At 47.3% G+C, this 19,288-nt stretch overlaps 1 protein-coding gene across 1 annotated transcript in view; it reads right to left on the bottom strand.

The window, feature by feature from the left end:
- LOC143959456 (hemicentin-1-like) overlaps positions 1 to 19,288 on the bottom strand; it is a 476,712-nt gene that overhangs the window by 344,758 nt on the left and 112,666 nt on the right. The window contains exons 5-6 of the mRNA XM_077468108.1: positions 5,539 to 5,790; positions 2,117 to 2,344 (exon numbers count right to left, since the gene is read on the bottom strand). Of these exons, the coding sequence (XP_077324234.1) occupies positions 2,117 to 2,344; positions 5,539 to 5,790 (480 nt within the window). The remainder of the gene's footprint in view (positions 1 to 2,116; positions 2,345 to 5,538; positions 5,791 to 19,288) is intronic.

Below are 19,288 nucleotides of genomic sequence, written 5' to 3'. Positions count from 1 at the left end.
ATTTTATTATATTCTATTGGATATTGTATGTTTGAAATTGAATATTCTTTTCTATTCTAAACCAGAATTTCATAAGACAGCTATATTCTTTCTATTTTATAATATTTTACTCAAATTTGAATTTTGCAAGACAGCTATATTCTATTTTATTCAATTCTATTAATTTATTTTCTATTCTTTTCTATTCTAGTGTATTCCTCTATTTCCTTTTTATGTTTGAAATTTAAATATTCTCTTCTATTCTAAACCAGGATTTCGAAATACAGCTATATTCTTTCTATTTAATGCTATTCTATTTGAATTTCAAAAGATGGCAATATTCTTTCTATTTTATTCTATTTGAAATTTGAATTTTTAAATTTGAATTTTGGAAGACGACTATATTCTATTTTATTCAATTCTATTAATTTATTTTCTATTCTTTTATATTCTAGTGTATTCCTTTATTTCCTTTTTATGTTTGAAATTTAAATATTCTCTTCTATTCTAAACCAGGATTTCGAAAGACAGCTATATTCTTTCTATTTTATAATATTTTACTCAAATTTGAATTTTGCAAGACAGCCATATTCTATTTTATTCTGTTCTATTACTTTATTTTCTATTCTAGTGTATTCCTTTATTTTCTATTTTATTCTTTTTGAAATTTGTATATTGGAAGACAGCTATATTTTTTATATTTTATTATATTCTATTGGATATTGCATGTTTGAAATTGAATATTCTTTTCTATTCTAAACCAGAATTTCATAAGACAGCTATATTCTTTCTATTTTATTTTAGTCTATACAAAATTTGAATTTCAAAATTCAAACTTCAGAAGACGGATGTGCTTTCTATTTCATTCTATTTGAAATTAGAATTTCAGAAGATGACTATATTTTATTTTATTCTATTCTATTTGAAATTAGAATTTCGGTTGTCGGCTATATTCTTTCTATTTTATTCTATTCCATTCAAAATTAGAATTTTTGAAAATCTGATTTTGGAAGATGGCTATTCTGTATTCTATTTTATTCTATTCTACTCACAATTTGAATTTCAGAAGATGACTATATTCTTTCTATTTTATCGCATTCGAAATTCTAATTTTGAATTTTGAAACTCAAAATCAAATTTTGGAAGATGCCTATATTCTTTCTATTTTATATTATTCTATTCTAAGTTTGAATTTCGGAAGACAGCTATATTCTTTCTATTTTAGATTATTTTATTCAAATTTTGGAAGACAGCTATATTCTTTCGATTTGATTCTATTCTATTCAAAATTTCAATTTCAGAAGATGACTATATTCTTTCTATTTTATTGTATTTTATTATATTCTACGTTTGAATTTCGGAAGACAGGTATATTCATATTCTATTTTATCACATTCGAAATATTAATTTTGAATTTTGAAACTCAAAATCAAATTTTGGAAAATGGCTATATTCTTTCTATTTTATATTATTCTATTCTATTCTAAGTTTGAATTTCGGAAGACAGCTATATGCTTTCTGTTTTATATTATTTTATTAAAATTTCGGAAGACGGCTATATTCTTTCGATTTGATTCTATTCTATTCAAAATTTGAATTTCAGAAGACAATTGTACTCTTTCTATTTTATTGTATTTTATTATAATCTACATTTGAATTTCGGAAGACAGGTATATCCTTTCTATTTTATTGTATTCGAAATTCTAATTTTGAAACTCAAAATTAAAATTTTGGAAGATGGCTATATGCTTTCTATTTTCTTCTATTCTATTTTCTTCTGTTCAATAAATTTTTTTGCTATTGTATTCTATTATTTTCTATTCTTTTATTTTCTGTTCTATTCTTTTGTATTCTGTTATATTCCTTTATTTTCTATTCTATGTTATTCTAGTCTATGATGCCGCCTACGTAGGAATCATCATCTTATTTCAGTTTTATGTCTTACTGTATTTAATGTAATATGTTTCCATTTCAAATTCCTTCATTATAATTTATTTTGGATCAGTTGAAATTCATTACTGCGGTGTTGTGATTTGAAATTTCGGATACATTCAATTCTCTGAATATGGAAAATGTTGTCAGGATTTTGATTGGTAACAAAATGAATTGCCCGGTTTAGTCTCAGTCCCTCACTCACCTGGACAGGAGATGTTGATGGATCTACTTAGATTATTGATCTGATTGGTGACATCACAGTGGAGGGTTCCGGAGACCGGAGGAGGAAGAGTTACCCGGCGGTGTGAGGAGACGGATCTTCCATCCAAACTCCAGGAATAACGCGGATCTGATCCTTTCACTGAACATTCGGCCTCTGCGCTCCCATTCGGGAAACAGGTGTGGTTCATAGTGATGTCAGAGAGGGGGACTGGAGGAAGAGAATTCCAGGATATGATTGGTCAGAGTAATGACATAGAGACTGAGACTTATCACAATGATCCTCTAGGGATATGGAAGGCTGTCCTCTCCTCATGAATGGACCAGATACCTGGGTGCCATGATGGTCCTCTAAATACAAGATCCGCTGAAATGAATAAAGTATAGTGCTTGGGAGCTCTGACTTTGCCCTGACTTCACTTGACAACCAACGGCCAGGGTTGTCGGGAAGAGGCCCTTGCCCTCATCAACATGAGGACAAGGGGCTTTGGAGTGGGGGGGCCGCGCGGCCCCCCTTCCCCAAAGCACCCCCCCATGTTGAGGGCACGCAGCCTGGTATGGCTCAGGGGGGGGGGGGGGCGCTCGCTCCTCCCCACCCCCTTTCCTGACCGGCTTGGTAGCATGCTCAGATAAGGGTCTGATATGGACCTGGGGGGACCCCCACACTGTTTTTTTCGGCGTAAGGCTTTCCCTTTAAGTCCATACCAGGTGACGGGGCCAGCGACGTGTCAATCTCGCCGCCGAACATTGACTTCCTTCACAAGTCTCGTCTACCTGGAGCCGCGCTGAAAATGAACAGACTTTTCTCCGTGCGGGAAAGTCCATTCATTTCAAAAGTCCGGCGGACTAGCACACACACGGCCATATTGTCCGGCGGACAGTTTTTGAGTCAAAACTACTTTCTAAGTCCGCCGGACTTTTGGGTAAAAAAAAGTCCGCCAGAGCCCACACATGGGCGGATTGTCTGGCGGACTCTGGTCCGCCGGACTTTTCCACCGGATTGTTTGATTGTGTGTATGCGGCATTAGACCTCTCTGCTGCCTTCCATGCAGTTGACCACCTGCTCCTCCTCAATAAACTCCACTCCCTTGGCCTCCGTGATTCTGCTTTATCCTGGTTCTCCTCCTACCTATCTCACCGCACTTTCAGTGTCACAACTCCATCTCCTCCGCTCCTCTTTCTGTTGGGGTACCCCAAGGTTTCGGTCTTGGGCCCCTCCTATTCTCACTCTATACCTCTTCCCTGGGCCAGTTGATAACCTCCCATGGCTTCCAATACCACCTCTACGCCGATGACACCCAGATCTATCTCTCCACTCCTCAACTCACCCCCTCAATCTCCTCACAAATCTCTAACTTACTGAATGACATATCAGTATGGAGGTCACACCACTTCCTCCAACTCAATCGTTCTAATACTGAGCTTCTTATATTTCCTCCTTCACGATCCCCTCCCCCCATGACTTCACCATTAATATCAACAACACAACCATTGGTCCCTCCACACATGCCGGGGTCCCGGGTGTAATCCTTGACTCTGACCTCTCCTTCAGCCCCCACATCCAATCACTGGCTAAATCCTGCCACCTTCCCCTCCACAACCTCTCCAGAATTCAACCCTTCCTGACTAATGACATCAGAAAACAACTCCTTCACTCCTCGATTATTTCCCAACTATGGCAACCCTCTCCTTAATGGCCAAGTAATTATCAGATATATGTTTATTTATTTATGTGTGGTAATTTGTTCATCACAATACCATTTTTAGTGCAGCTCCATCCTAATGACCAAATTTGAATAACATTGATTATTTGGTTACAATGACATCGGAAAGTGGGTGGGATATACTAAGCAACAAGTGAACATGTTGTCCCTGAAGGTGGTGGCCATCGCAGTTTGTCGTGTATGGGGCTCTGTAGCCGCAGACCGGTCAGGGTATCCATCAGGCCCGGATTGGGACAATAAACAGGCCCGGCCATTTTGGGCTGAGAAGCCAATTTTTCCAGGGACGGGGGGGGGAGGGGTTGGTGACAGGATATTCATGGAGTCAGTCCTCCTCACTGCAATATAAAGGGGGCGGCACTCTAAAAGGGCATGGTAATGATTGCAGTGCCCCTTTACAGTGCCCCTTGCAGTCATGCCCCCTTTTCACTCTCTGCCTCCCTTGCGCAGTCCTACCTTCAGCTCGGCAGAGGCAGGATTCCACCTCTGTGTGTCCTCTCCAGGGTCTCCCGCCCCACACACGATGTCCTCCTATCAGCCGGAGGTGGGAGGAGCTGAAGATCTGGATCATATTAACACAAGAGGATGGCTATTTATTATGGAAAGACTCCCACTCTCAGCGCAGATCTCCAGCTACTTCAAACCCCTGTTTTGCTGATAGGATGACGTCATTGATGAGACAGGAGAGCCGAGAGAGGAGGTACAGGCATTGGCACACAGCGGGAGGTGAGCGGTGACCGGGGTCCGTGTTAGCCCTGTCCAGACCACAGTCACAGCTTACCTCCCGCTGTGTGGCCTGGTCATCAACAGGCCATGGACTGGTACCGGTCTGTGGCCCAGGGGTTAGGGACCCCTGCAGCTCTTTTTTTGCGTCCCTAGTGTGCCCTATGGCCAGTCCCAACCTGGTTCCATGATGACCCGTATCCATAGCTTAAAGCACCTACAAGGGCCATGTGAGCATCAGAACTGGAGGATGGAGCAATGGAAGAAGGTGGCCTGGCCTGATGAATAGTATTTTCTTTTACATCATGTGGATGGCCGGGGCAATCACTTACCTGGGGAAGAGACGGCATCAGGATACAGTATGGGAAGAAGATAAGCCAGCAGAGACAGCAATGCTTTGGGCAATGTACTGCTGGGAAACCTTGGCTCCTGCCATTCATGTGGATGTTACTTGATACGTAACCATCTATCTAAACATTGTTGGTGACCAAGTACAACCCTTCATGGAAATTGTATTCCCTGATGGCAGTGGCTTCTTTCAGCTGAAAAATGTGCCCTGCCACCCTTAAAAAAAATGTTTTAAGCATGGTTTGGGGAACATGATGAGTTCCACTTGTTGACCTGGCCTCCAAAGTCCAATCCATGGAGGCCCCACCTCTCAGCTTACAGGACTTAAAGGATCTGCTACTGATGGCTTGGTGGCAGATACCACAGCGTACCTTCAGAGGTCTAGTGGAGTCCATGTCTGGACTGGCCGGTGCTGTTTTGGCAGAAAAAGGGGAACCTACTCAATCTTAGGTGGGTTCATATTCATATTCTCTATTTCAGTCAGTAGGTGGAGCTCTTCGCTTATCTGTTTTGCTCCACCCTCCTACCCTTCCAGATCAGTGACTCCACCCCTTGCCCCTTCTGCCTGCTCTCTTTAAATGGCTCTGCACGGTGTCCTTTGCTCTCCACTCACCTGGACAGGTGACCCCGGCTTGGCTTATCTCAGACTGGTTGAGTCTATTCATCACAGTACAGGTGATGTTCCAGGGCCCCGAAGGCTCCACAATGGCTGTAATGTTATTGGCAGAAACAGAATAATTCCGCTGGGATCCTCCAATCACAGATAGACGGATATTCGGCTTACTCCCCTCCTCCACCCTGCAGGAGATCTTAGCGCTGCCATTCTGGAGACATGAGACTTTCAGATCCGGACCCGATACTGGAACTGAGAGAGACAATCATTTCCACTGATAAGGACCAATACATACACAGCATGCACCTCCCCCATCCATACCTATAATCAGGTGTGCACCCCTCCCCCAAACACTAAATCCCCCCCCCAAACATGACACCCATTTTCTTCAGTCATGTGACCCCCATACACAGCGCTGTACAACTGTCAGACTGGCACTTACCGAACCGGTGAGTCCGCTTGGGCAGAGGGTGGACTCCCGTACGTGTCCGACTTACAACCCCTGATAGAGCAGACAGGTGGCTGAGAGTGCAGAGTGGTAAGAGAGCCTGTGGTATGGCTCCAGGAGCAGGAACTTGCAGGAAACTTCCAGCAGCAGGTGCATAGGTAGGACACAGGCAAACTGGGTACGGAGCAGGAGCAGAGCAGGCAGGTCCGGGTGCAGGCAGGGTTTGGCAACAGGCGGGCAGCAGAGGCACAGAAGGAGCAGGCAAGAGAGAGGTCAAACAGGCCGAGGTCAGGTGCAGGTAGAGGTCAGAGGTGTCCAAGGAGAGCCGGGTCGTCAGGAGATCTGGAAACAGGAACGCAGGATACGGACAACGGGACAGGAACCGAGGAGCTGTTGATCAGGCAGCACCTGAATGGTCTCAGCAGCAGGCCTAAATAGGCCGATTGGCACCAGGCACCGCACACGTGCGCGCGCCGACGCACCTGCACCCAGGCGCCAGCACACACACCATCGGCACCTGAAGTGCCAACAACAGCGGACACCGGCGCGCGCCGACACGCACCGGCGCCAGCAGGGGCACGCGAGGGCACATACCGATGCGCACCAGCGCCCACAGGAGCGTGCAACACCACGCGCACAGGAACACGCAACCCAGCACACACCGCAGGACATCGGCGCACACCAACACGAGCAGCACCGCGACCATCCAGGTAACGACCCTGACAGTGCCCCCTCCTTAAGGGCAGACTCCGACTGCCCAGGTGAGCCGATCTGGAAACCTGGCGGTTCTTGAAGGCCCGCAAAAGTTCTTGAGCATGTAGATTGCCCTCGGGCTCCCAGGAGTTGTCTTCAGGGCCATAAACCTTCCACTTGATAAGGTACTGGGTTACATTACCCCTCTTCCTACAATCAAGGATTGCTTCGACCTCAAACTCTTCTTCATTGTCCACTATAACAGGTTCGGGTGGGCCAGTAGTGCGGTCAGCAAAGGGATTTAGGGTAACGGGTTTCAGTAAGGTCACGTGAAAGATCGGGTGCACTCTAAAAGAGTCAGGCAGGTTAAGTTCATAGGCAACTTCATTTATCCTCCTCTTTACTGTGAAAGGGCCCATGAATTTAGGGCCTAACTTCCTGGAGGGACAGGCCATCTTAAGGTTGGCTGTGGATAACCATACTTGGCTGCCGGGCGCCAGAACAAGTTCTCCACGTCTCTTCTTGTCAAACGCCCGTTTATAGCATTCCTGGGACCGGGCCATAGTCTCCTTTAGGAGTTTGTTGTTTTTAGAGAAGAAGTCCAATGTCTCGGAAACTGCCGGAACAGAGCATTCTGGGACTGAGCTGGGTAAAAAGCTGGGTGGAAGCCGTAATTGGCAAAGAACGGTGTTTGGTTGATGGCGGAATGCAAGGAGTTGTTATATGTGAACTCCGCCATAGGTAGTAGCGAGACCCAGTCATCTTGCGAGAAAGAAGAAAAACAGCGGATGTACTGCTCCAGGGACTGATTGGTTCTTTCCGTTTGTCCATTTGTCTGGGGGTGATAAGCGGAAGAAAAGGAGCGCTTTCCAAAACCTTGAAGTGAATTGGACACCTCGATCGGAAACAATACTTGCCGGGACCCCATGCAGCCTTACAATTTCTTTGATAAAGATCTTGGCCGTCTCCATTGCCGAGGGGGTGCCCTTCATCGGGAGGAAGTGGGCCATTTTGGACAGCCTATCTACAACAACAAAGATAGTAGAGAATAGTGATGGCCGAACGGTTCGCCCGGCGGTCGTTTCGCGGCGAATTTCGGTCGTTCGCGGTCCGCTCGTTTCACAGACTATTCGCGTCGTTCGCCCCCGGCGGACTTACGTGTTTAATGTGTAAAAGAACTTTGACCTATGCTGACACATCCATCATGGGGTACAGGACAGCCAATTGAGACATGACAGCACATGGACACTTGGACATTCCCCCTAACCTATAAATACACACGATCCGGCAGCCATTTTACATTCTTTCTTCTGTCAGTATAGGGAGAGGTTGCTGTGTGGAGTAGGGAGAGATAAACCACTAGCTATTTGGTACACAAAAGTTCTTTTCAGGACTGGTATAGGTGTTAGGTGTATATAGGTTTGCTGTGCTACTGATTCTTGCAGCAGCCTGAGTATCTTTTGTCAGTTTAGATAAAGGGACAGAGCGCTGTGTCTGCTGCTATTTTAGGGACAGCCAGATTAGTCATCATAATCATCATCATCATCATTAGCTGTTACTATCAGGTCCACAAAAGAGCTATTCGAGTAACCAGTTATTGTTCCAGTCTCCTCTGTTTTGCCAGTTTGTATAGGGAAAGGAAGGAAGCAGTGTGTTAGGCAGTGAGGGTCAGTTTAAAGAGTTGCTGTTACTATTAGTTCCACAAAGGTTCTTTTCAGGAATGGTATCAGTGGTACGGTAATAGGCTTGTACACGTATAATATTCTTTCTTCCAAATATAGAAAGAATATTATACTTGACTGCTGCCCATCTGCTGCAGTCTGCTAATCAGTCACAACTCACTTGTTCCACAAAGCTCTTTATCAGGACTGGTAACTTGGTCTGTGTAGGGTGCTACAGTACATAGGGTTGAGTGCGGTACAGTCTGCTGTTCTGTAAGGACCGCTATCGGTCCACAATAGATAGGGTTGAGGTGCACCACTGCTGACTGCTGCCCTATACTGCAGCAGTCCTTCAGCAGTATAGGGACTGACGTACAGTCTGCTAATCAGTCACACACAACCTACTTGGTCCACAAAGGTCCTTATAAGGACTGGTAACTTGGTGAAGGGTGCTACAGTACATAGGGTTGAGTGCGGTACAGTCTGCTGTTCTGTAAGGACCGCTATCGGTCCACAATAGATAGGGTTGAGGTGCACCACTGCTGACCGCTGACTGCTCCTCTTTGAAGAGGTTGAGCGGTGTCATATTTCTACTGGGGCTGCTTATGAGGGGATCACACCATCCCTGTGCTGTGCTGACTTCCTCCTGGGGGTTCTTATTATGAGGGGATCACACCATCCCTGTGCTGTGCTGAGTTTCTCCTGGGCCTGCTTATTATGAGGGGATCACACCATCCCTGTGCTGTGCTGAGTTTCTCCTGGGCCTGCTTATTATGAGGGGATCACACCATCCCTGTGCTGTGCTGACTTCCTCCTGGGGCTGCTTACGGTGCTGCTGTCAGTGCTGTATATCACGGTGCTGGTGTGAGTGCTTTATGTCACACTTCTGATGTCAGTGCTCTCTGTCACGGTGCTGCTGTCAGTGCTGTATATCACGGTGCTGATGTCAGTGCTGTATGTCACGCTTCTGATGTCAGTGCTCTCTGTCACGGTGCTGCTGTCAGTGCTGTATATCACGGTGCTGATGTCAGTGCTGTATGTCACGCATCTGATGTCAGTGCTCTCTGTCACGGTGCTGCTGTCAGTGCTGTATATCACGGTGCTGATGTCAGTGCTGTATGTCACGCTTCTGATGTCAGTGCTCTCTGTCACGGTGCTGCTGTCAGTGCTGTATATCACGGTGCTGATGTCAGTGCTGTATGTCACGCTTCTGATGTCAGTGCTCTCTATCACGGTGCTGCTGTCAGTGCTGTATATCACGGTGCTGATGTCAGTGCTGTATGTCACACTTCTGATGTCAGTGCTCTCTATCACAGTGTTGCTGTCAATGCTGTATGTCACGGTGCTGGTTTTAATGCTTTATGTCACGTTGCTGATGTCAGTGCCCTCTATCACGGTGCTGTTGTCAGATGCGTCTATCACGGTGCAGGTGTCATTGCTGTATGTCACGCTGCTGGTGATCATCTCCTGCACCCTCTTCTTTGCCTACCCTGGTCCCTGACCTTCCCTCTCCTCCATTGCCTTCATGCGCTCCATAGTCCTGAATTGTCAGAACAATTTCCCATATAAAAAAAGAATGCTTGTAGTTATCGATCCCAAATTCACCTCATACATATGTTATGTTTGCACAGCTATTCATTATTTTGTGGCTGCACATTAGACCTGTAGGTTTGCGAAGTTCGCCTCCCATTGAAGTCAATGGGGCCCGCTGCGAAAGTTCGGTTTCGCGAATGGTCGGCCTCGTTCGCGGTCCGCGTTCGCGAAACGTCCCGTCGGAAGTTCGTCCATCACTAGTAGAGAACCCCTCGGATAGGGGAAGTTCCACGATAAAGTCCATCAAAATCATTTTCCACGGTCTCTCAGGGACAGACAAAGGTTTCAGTAGACCCCAAGCCTGTGTCAAGCTGTTTTTATTTTGGGCACAAGTGCTACAAGAGTCCACATAGTCCTTGCAATCCTTGAGAAGTTGAGGCCACCAGAAGGTGCGCTGAACCAGTTCGGCAGTCTTCAGGGTACCAAAGTGTCCGGCCATCTTATGGTCGTGGCAGAGTTCCAACACGTTCACCTTCAAGGCTTCAGGAACCACAATCTTGCCTTTATGCCAGAACAACCCCTCACTACAGCTGACCTCAGGGCTCGGGACATTCCAACAGAAGCCTGTCTGATCCGGGAGATAAGGTCCCCTTGGAGGAGCAGGAAGTTCCCAGAAGGTAGAATTGAATCAGGAGGCCGAGTCTTTTCAGGGTTAGAAAACATACGTGACAGGGCATTCGGCTTGACGTTCTTAGAACCAGGTCTATAGGTGATGTGGAATTGAAACCGAGAAAAAAAAAGAGCCCATCTGGCTTGCCGTGGTCTAAGTCTTTTGGCAGTTCTCAGATATTCCAGGTTTTTATGGTCAGCGTAGATCAGGATGGGATGTGCAGCACCCTCCAATAGATAACGCCATTCCTCCAGAGCCGCCTTAATGGCCAGAAGTTCTCGGTCCCCAACATCATAGTTCCTTTCGGATGACGACAGTTTGCGAGAAAAGAACGCCACCGGAAAAAGAAGGGCCTTGACACCCTGCCGCTGGGATAGCACTGCCCCCACAGCGATTTCTGAAGCATCCACTTCAAGAACGAAGGGTAAGCCTGGATCCGGATGTTTCAGAATAGAGGCAGAAGTAAATAGCATCTTGAGTCTTTCAAAGGCCAGCTGAGCCTCAGGGGTCCAAGAGAATCGGGTACCCTGCCTGGTCAGTTCGGTGATGGGAGCAATAATTGCAGAGAAACCCCTGATAAATTTCCGGTAGAAGTTGGAAAAGCAGATGAAGCGCTATACACCCTTCTTGTCCACAGGCGCAGGCCAGTCCAGGATGGCAGACACTTTTTGGGGATCCATCTTGATGCCCTCCACTGATATAACCAGGCCCAGGAATTGGATGGACTGGCGTTTAAACTCACACTTTTCGAGTTTTTCGTAGAGCCCGTGTACCCTGAGACGAGCTAAAACGCTACGGACATGTCTACGATGGTCTTCCAATGATGAGGAAAAGATTAGGATATCGTCCAGGTATGCAATTACATATAGATCCAGGTAGTCACGAAAAATGTCATTGACAAAATGTTGAAAGGTCGTGGGTGCATTACACAACCCGAAGGGCATGACAAGGTACTCGAAGCGCCCAAAACGAGTACGGAACGCTGTCTTCCATTCGTCTCCTTCTCGGATACGGATTAAATTATAAGCTCCGCGAAGATCCAATTTCGAAAAGATGACTGCAGACCCCAGCCTGTGGAATAACTCAGGTACTAGGGGTAGAGGATAACGGTTTTTGACAGTTATTTTGTTCAATTCCCGATAGTCAATGCAGAGGCGTAGGGAATGGTCCTTTTTTTCAACGAAAAAAATGGCAGCACCGGCAGGGGAAGTAGAAGGACGGATAAACCCCTTTTTCAGGTTTTCATCAATATAATCTTTCAGCGTGCCTAACTCCTGCTCCGTTAATGGAAAAATTCTCCCAAAAGGGACTTCAGTACCTGCTAACAGTTCTATAGGGCAGTCATAAGGCCTGTGGGGGGGAAGAGTGTCTGCCCCTTTCTTACTGAATACATCCAGAAAGTCCTTATAGGGTTCGGGAATGGACTGATGCAATTATGGATCGACATCCAAACAGAGAAGTTGAGAGGAATTATATGTTGGTTGGCCCAAGCAGTGTTGTTGACAGTACTCAGAAAGAAACTTGACTTCTCCTGTGGCCCAGTTTATGCTTGGATTGTGGGCCTGCAACCAGGGTATCCCCAGGATAATGGGAAACAAGGGGGAGGAGATGGCATCCAGACATAGGTGCTCCTGGTGACAGGTGCCCATAGTAGCCAGCAAAGGGACAGTCTCTTGCGTGACAGGACCGGAATTAAAAGCGGAGCCATCGGCCCTATCGGCTAGGTGTACAGCAAGCCCCTGAGCCTTAGGTAGAAGCAGCTGCATGCTCCGGAATCAATGATGGCTGATACTGGGAAACTCCCTCCTGGAAGCTGCAAAGTGAGGAGAAGGGCAAGGTGAGAACTGGGTTGCACACATGAAGGAAGAGAAAACACACTTACGTGTTTTGTTGGGGCAAGCCCTGACATAGTGCCCAGGTTCCCCACAGTAGAGACATAAGTTGTGGGCACGTCTGCGCTGCTTTTTTTCAGGGGTCAACGAGGGCCGAAGTAACCCGAGCTGCATCGGTTCAGGAGCTTCCAGAGCGGGAGCAGAAGAGGTAGAAGAGAACTGACCAGCAGAACTGGGAACCTTGGGGAGCACCCAGGTGGGACGGAAGTGGCTGGAGGACCTCTCCGACCGGCACTCCCTTAAACGACGATCAATCTGAATGGAGAGGTTGACTAATGCCGCGTACACACGACCAGACTTTTTGAGGGATTAAGTCTGACAGACTTTCGACGGAGTTCTGATGGAGTTCCGACAGAGTTCTGACAGACTTTTCGAATGAGCGGACTTGGCCACACACAATCACACCAAACTCCGACGGATTCGAACGTGATGACGTACGACTGGACTCGAATAAGGAAGTTCATAGCCAGTAGCCAATAGCTGCCCTAGCGTCGGTTTTAGTCCGTCGGAATAGCATACACACGAGCAAATTTTTCGGTAGGAACTGGGTCCGGCAGAGTTCTGGTGGAAAAATTTGAAGCATGTTTCATTTCTAAAGTCTGTCAGACTTTTGCGAATCAAAAGTCCGTTGCAGCCCACACACGATCAAATAGTCTGCCGGAATCATTCCGTCAGACTTTGGATGTTGAAAAGTCCGGTCGCGTGTACGGGGCTTAACTCATCCAGGGTTTGTGGTATTCCTACCCGTGCCAACTCATCCTTAAGGGGGTCAGAAAGTCCCATCCAAAATTGGTGGCGCAAGGCGGCGTCATTCAAATCCGTGTCGGAGCTCCAACGCCGGAATTCCACTGCATAGTCCTCGGCCGCTCTGCGACCTTGTTGAAGAGAGCGCAGTGCGGCTTCTGCAGTCGCAGTCAATTGGGGGTCCTCATATAGCTGAGACATGGCCAAGAAGAAGTTATCAAGGCTATCCAGGGTTCCAGATTTTTGCTCCAGCAAACGGTGGGCCCAGGTCTGAGGCTCGCCAGACAACAGGGATATTACAAAGCCCACCTTGGTTGCCTCTAGAGAGAATGTCCGGGGCTGCAGTGCGAAGTACAGTTCGCAAGAGTTGCAAAACGCACGATACTTGGTGCGATCGCCAGAAAACCTCTTAGGCGTAGGTACTCGTGGCTCTGGAGGAAGCATCACTACGGAGGGTGCAGATGAAAGACCGGTGGGAGAGGTTCCTTGAGGGTTAGATGAGGAGGACAGGGCTTGGACTTGCTCCTCCAACCTTGAGTAGCCATCGTGGAGATTCTTCATGGCTTGGGTCAGACCGGCCAAATGTCTGCATAATTCATCCATGGGGGAGGCCCCCTGCCCGGAATTAGTCATGGCTGCCTGATACTGTCAGACTGGCACTTACCGAACCGGTGAGTCCGCTTGTGCAGAGGGTGGTCTCCCGTACGTGTCCGACTTACAACCCCTGATAGAGCAGACAGGTGGCTGAGAGTGCGGAGTGGTAAGAGAGCCTGTGGTATGGCTCCAGGAGCAGGAACTTGCAGGAAACTTCCAGCAGCAGGTGCGTAGTCAGGACACAGGCAAACTGGGTACGGAGCAGGAGCAGAGCAGGCAGGGTTTGGCAACAGGCGGGCAGCAGAGGCACAGAAGGAGCAGGCAAGAGAGAGGTCAAACAGGCCAAGGTCAGGTGCAGGCAGAGGTCAGAGGTGTCCAAGGAGAGCCGGGTCGTCAGGAGATCTGGAAACAGGAACGCAGGATACGGACAACGGGACAGGAACCGAGGAGCTGTTGATCAGGCAGCACCTGAATGGTCTCAGCAGCAGGCCTAAATAGGCCGATTGGCGCCAAGCACCGTGCACGTGTATATGTGTTAAGGGGAGACCCCCAACAGGATGCTGTACCCTTCAGGTCTGGTGTGGAATTTCATGGGGAACCCAATGTGGAAGTCAAGAAAAAAGTGTGTAGGGTCTCCCATATATCTACACCTCACCATCAATCTGAACATGCAGCCTAGCTGGTCAGGAAAGGGGGGGCAAGTGTGTACCCCTCTTTTTCATGAACCATACCAGGCCACATGCCCTCATTATAAGGGCATATCTTGCCAAGGAGAACCCCCCCTCGGCAAAGAACCATATCCCCATGTTGATGAGGACACCTTGGCCCAGTGGTTGTGGAGGTCTGCCAGGGGAAAGCCTTCTTTAACAATAGTGGGGTACCCGGGTACTGTCTTCCACCTATGTCAATGAGTATGGGATACATCGTACCTCTACTCGTTTACAACAACAAAAAAGTAAAGAGTACATTAAAAAAAAAACCACTGATGTTGTGTACACGCGATCAGACTTTCCAACAAAACCGTGGATTTTTTTTTCCGAAGGATGTTGGCTCAAACTTCTCTTCCATACACAAGGTCACAGAAATGTTGGGCCAAAATCCCGAAGGTGGGAACGTGGGGACGTACAAGACGTACGACGACCTGTGAAAAAGGAAGTTCAACAGCCAGTGCGGCTCCTTCTGCTTCATTCCGAGCACGCGTCGTGAGCTTTTGTGCGACGGACTCGTGTACACGCGATCAGACGTTTCCGACAACAAAGTGAAGCTGGTGGAGAATTTGGGTTTTCGAAAATTTTATGATCTTCAGTCTTTTGAACTATCAGAATTTCACTCTTATTCTTGGATTTTCACATTTGCAAATTTTAGAATTGTCAAATTTACGGAATTTCGAGTTTCCGAAATTTCGAATTTTCCAATTTCTGAAATTTGGAATCTCCAAATTTTGAAATTCCAAAATTTGAAAATTCATAAATTTGGAAATTCGAAATTTCAGGAATTGAAAAAATGTCAGAATTAATGAATTTGTCAAAATTTGCTAAACTCATTTGGAACTAAACGAATTGCACATGTGTAATAGTTTCAACCCACCCCCACCCTCTTTTGTTAATAAAGCTTCAAGATTCCATTCAGTCTGCCATTGGGCAGATGACGCCAACAGGAAGAAAACTGCAGAGATTTTTCAAAGACGGTTCTGCCCTCAGCAACAGACGCCTCGTTTATCTTTAGGATTTTCATTTTATATTCAAACAAAAAAGCATTAGTGGTAAGATTTGTATATAAAGACACGGAGCGGGGAGGACACTGCTAGGGCTGGGGGTGGGGGTTGGGTGGACTTACCTTCTACATGGACGGTGTATATAAAGACACGGAGTGGGGAGGACACTGCTAGGACTGGGGGTGGGGGTTGGATGGACTTACCTTCTACATGGACGGTGTATATAAAGACACGGAGCGGGGAGGACACTGCTAGGACTGGGGGTGGGGGTTGGATGGACTTACCTTCTACATGGACGGTGTATATAAAGACACGGAGTGGGGAGGACACTGCTAGGACTGGGGGTGGGGGTTGGATGGACTTACCTTCTACATTAGGGATGAGCTTCGAGTTCGAGTCGAACTCATGTTCTACTCGAACATTGCCTGTTTGCCTGTTCAGCGAACAGTGAACAATTTGGGCTGTTCGCAGCAAATTCGAAAAGCCGGAACACCCTATACAAGTCTATGGGAGAAATCTAAAGTGCTCATTTTAAAGGGTAATCTGCAGATTACTGTCCTAAAAAGTGTTTGGGGACCCGGGTCCTGCCCCAGGGGACATGGATCAATGCAAAAAAAAGTTTTAAAAACGGCCGTTTTTTCAGGAGCAGTGATTTTAATAATGATTAAAGTGAAACAATAAAAGTGTAATATTCCTTTAAATTTCGTAGCTGGGGGGTGTCTATAGTATGCACGTGAAGGGGCGCATGTTTCTGGTGCTTAGAACTGTCCCTGCACAAAGTGTCATTTATGCAGGAAAAAAAGTCCTTTAAAATCACTTGCGGCTAAATTGTCGGCTCCCCGTAATACAGAGAACACTCAATGAGTGTTCTCTGTATTAGCCGACAATTCATTCATTCATTGATTAAAAAAAAAAAAAAAAAAGCGTGGGGGTTCCCCTAAATTCAATTACCAGGCCCTTTAGGTCTGACATGGATATTAAGGGGAACCCCGTGTCAAATTTAAAAAAATAAATTGACGTGGGGGTCCCCCCAAATATCCATACCAGACCCTTCAGGTCTGATATGGATATTAAGGGGAACCCCGCATCAAATTTTTAAAAAAAATTGACGTGGGGGTCCCCCTAAAAATCCATATCAGACCCTTTATCCGAGCACGCAACCTGGCAGGCCGCAGGAAAAGAGGGGGGGACGAGAGAGTGGCCCCCCCTCCCTCCTGAACCGTACCAGGCCACATACCCTCAACATTGGGAGGATGCTTTGGGGGTCTGTGACCCCTCAAAGCACCTTGTCCCCATGTTGATAAGGACAAGGGCCTCATCCTCACAACCCTGGCCGTTGGTTGTGAGGGTCTGCGGGCGGGGGGCTTATCAGAATCTGGAAGCCCCCTTTAACAAGGGGACCCCCAGAACCCGCCCCCCCCCCCCTGTTTGAAATGGTAAGGGGGTACAAAAGTACCCCTACCATTTCACAAAGAAAGTGTCAAAATGGTTAAATAAGACAAACACACTTTTGAAAAATTCCTTTATTAAAAATGAAAAAAAAAAAAAAAATTCCAGCAGTGCTAATCCACTCTTGCTATCCAGCGACGGATCTCCGGGGTCCAGCGATGGATGATCATATCCAGCGACGGGAGATCTCTCAGTCCAGCGCTGTCCATACATCCTTCTTCTGTCTCCTCTCCGGAGACACTGCAGAGAGCACAGCGTTGACGTTTCTTATATTGGGAGGGCGGGGCCACCCGTCACCTGACCCCGCCCCTCTGACGCTGGAGAGGAAAGCCAGGGGTTCCCCAGTGACGTGTGGGTGACCCCGCCCCCTCTGATGTAACGCAGGTTTCTGTTACATCAGAGGGGGCGGGGTCACCCACACGTCACTGGGGAACCCCTGGCTTCCCTCTCCAGCGTCAGAGGGGCGGGGTCAGGTGACGGGTGGCCCCGCCCTCCCAATATAAGAAACGTCAGCGCTGTGCTCTCTGCAGTGTCTCCGGAGAGGAGACAGAAGAAGGATGTATGGACAGCGCTGGACTGAGAGATCCCCCGTCGCTGGATATGATCATCCATCGCTGGACCCCGGAGACCCGTCGCTGGATAGCAAGAGTGGATTAGCACCGCTGGAATCTTTTTTTTTTTATTTTTCATTTTTAATAAAGGAATTTTTCAAAAGTGTGTTTGTCTTATTTAACCATTTTGACACTTTCTTTGTGAAATGGTAGGGGTACTTTTGTACCCCTTTACCATTTCAAACAGGGGGGGGGGGCGGGATCTGGGGGTCCCCTTGTTAAAGGGGGCTTCCAGATTCTGATAAGCCCCCCGCCCGCAGACCCTCACAACCAACGGCCAGGGTTGTGAGGATGAGGCCCTTGTCCTTATCAACATGGGGACAAGGTGCTTTGAGGGGTCACAGACCCCCAAAGCATCCTCCCAATGTTGAGGGTATGTGGCCTGGTACGGTTCAGGAGGGAGGGGGGGCCGCTCTCTCGTCCCCCCCTCTTTGCCTGCGGCCTGCCAGGTTGCGTGCTCGGATAAAGGGTCTGATATGGATTTTTAGGGGGACCCCCACGTCAATTTTTTTAAAAAATTTGATGCGGGGTTCCCCTTAATATCCATATCAGACCTGAAGGGTCTGGTATGGATATTTGGGGGGACCCCCACGTCAATTTATTTTTTTAAATTTGACACGGGGTTCCCCTTAATATCCATGTCAGACCTGAAGGGCCTGGTAATTGAATTTAGGGGAACCCCCACGCTTTTTTTTTTTTTTTTTTAATCAATGAATGAATGAATTGTCGGCTAATACAGAGAACACTCATTGAGTGTTCTCTGTATTACGGAGACCCAACAATTTAGCCGCAAGTGATTTTAAAGGACTTTTTTTCCTGCACAAATGACACTTTGTGCAGCGACAGTTCTAAGCACCAGAAACATGCGCCCCTTCACAGGCATACTATAGACACCCCCCAGCTACGAAATTTAAAGGAATATTACACTTTTATTGTTTCACTTTAATCATTATTAAAATCACTGCTCCTGAAAAAACGGCCGTTTTTAAAACTTTTTTTTGCATTGATCCATGTCCCCTGGGGCAGGACCCGGGTCCCCAAACACTTTTTAGGACAGTAACTTGCATATTACCCTTTAACCACTTGCCGACCGCCGCACGACGATGTACGTCGACAGAATGGCACGGGCAGGCATAAGGGCTTACATGTACGTCCTTGCCTGCCCGCCCGGTGCCTGCGGCGGTCGGTATTCGTTCGGGAGCGATCCCGGACGAGGGGACGGCCATTCATTCATGGCCACCCCCTCGCGATCGCTCCCGACGAATGAAAATGTCCCGTGACATCATTTCCTCTCCTGTAATGTAAACACAGGAGAGGAAGTGATGTATTCTCTCCTCCGTGTCGGTATTTTTCGTTCCGGCACCGAGGAGAGAGGTTCGGTGAGTTGCACCAACACACCACACATACAGTAGAACATGCCAGGCACACTCACACCCCCCCTTTACCCCCCGATCACCCCCCAATTACCCCTGCCCCCCCAGTCACAGTGACACCAATTGCTTTTTTTTTTTTTTTTTTTTTTGCATTGGTGTCATTTGTGACTGTAATAACTGTTAGGGCAGTTAGGGTTAGCCCCCTTTAGTTCTAATGTGCCCCCCTAACCCCCCCAATAAATGTTTAACCCCGTGATCACCCCCCGTCGCCAGTGTCACTAAGGCTGGGTTCACATTGCAGCGGTTTATGAGAACGAATGTGATTCGCACCGCACTGCAGTGAAAATCACATCCGATCTCTGTGCGAT

The sequence above is a fragment of the Lithobates pipiens genome, unplaced genomic scaffold, assembly GCF_037356315.1.
Source record: "Lithobates pipiens isolate NorthernLeopardFrog02 unplaced genomic scaffold, aLitPip1_a1.2 Scaffold_76, whole genome shotgun sequence".
NCBI classification, from domain to species: Eukaryota; Metazoa; Chordata; class Amphibia; order Anura; family Ranidae; genus Lithobates; species Lithobates pipiens.
This window is presented reverse-complemented; position numbering and strand designations above follow the sequence as displayed.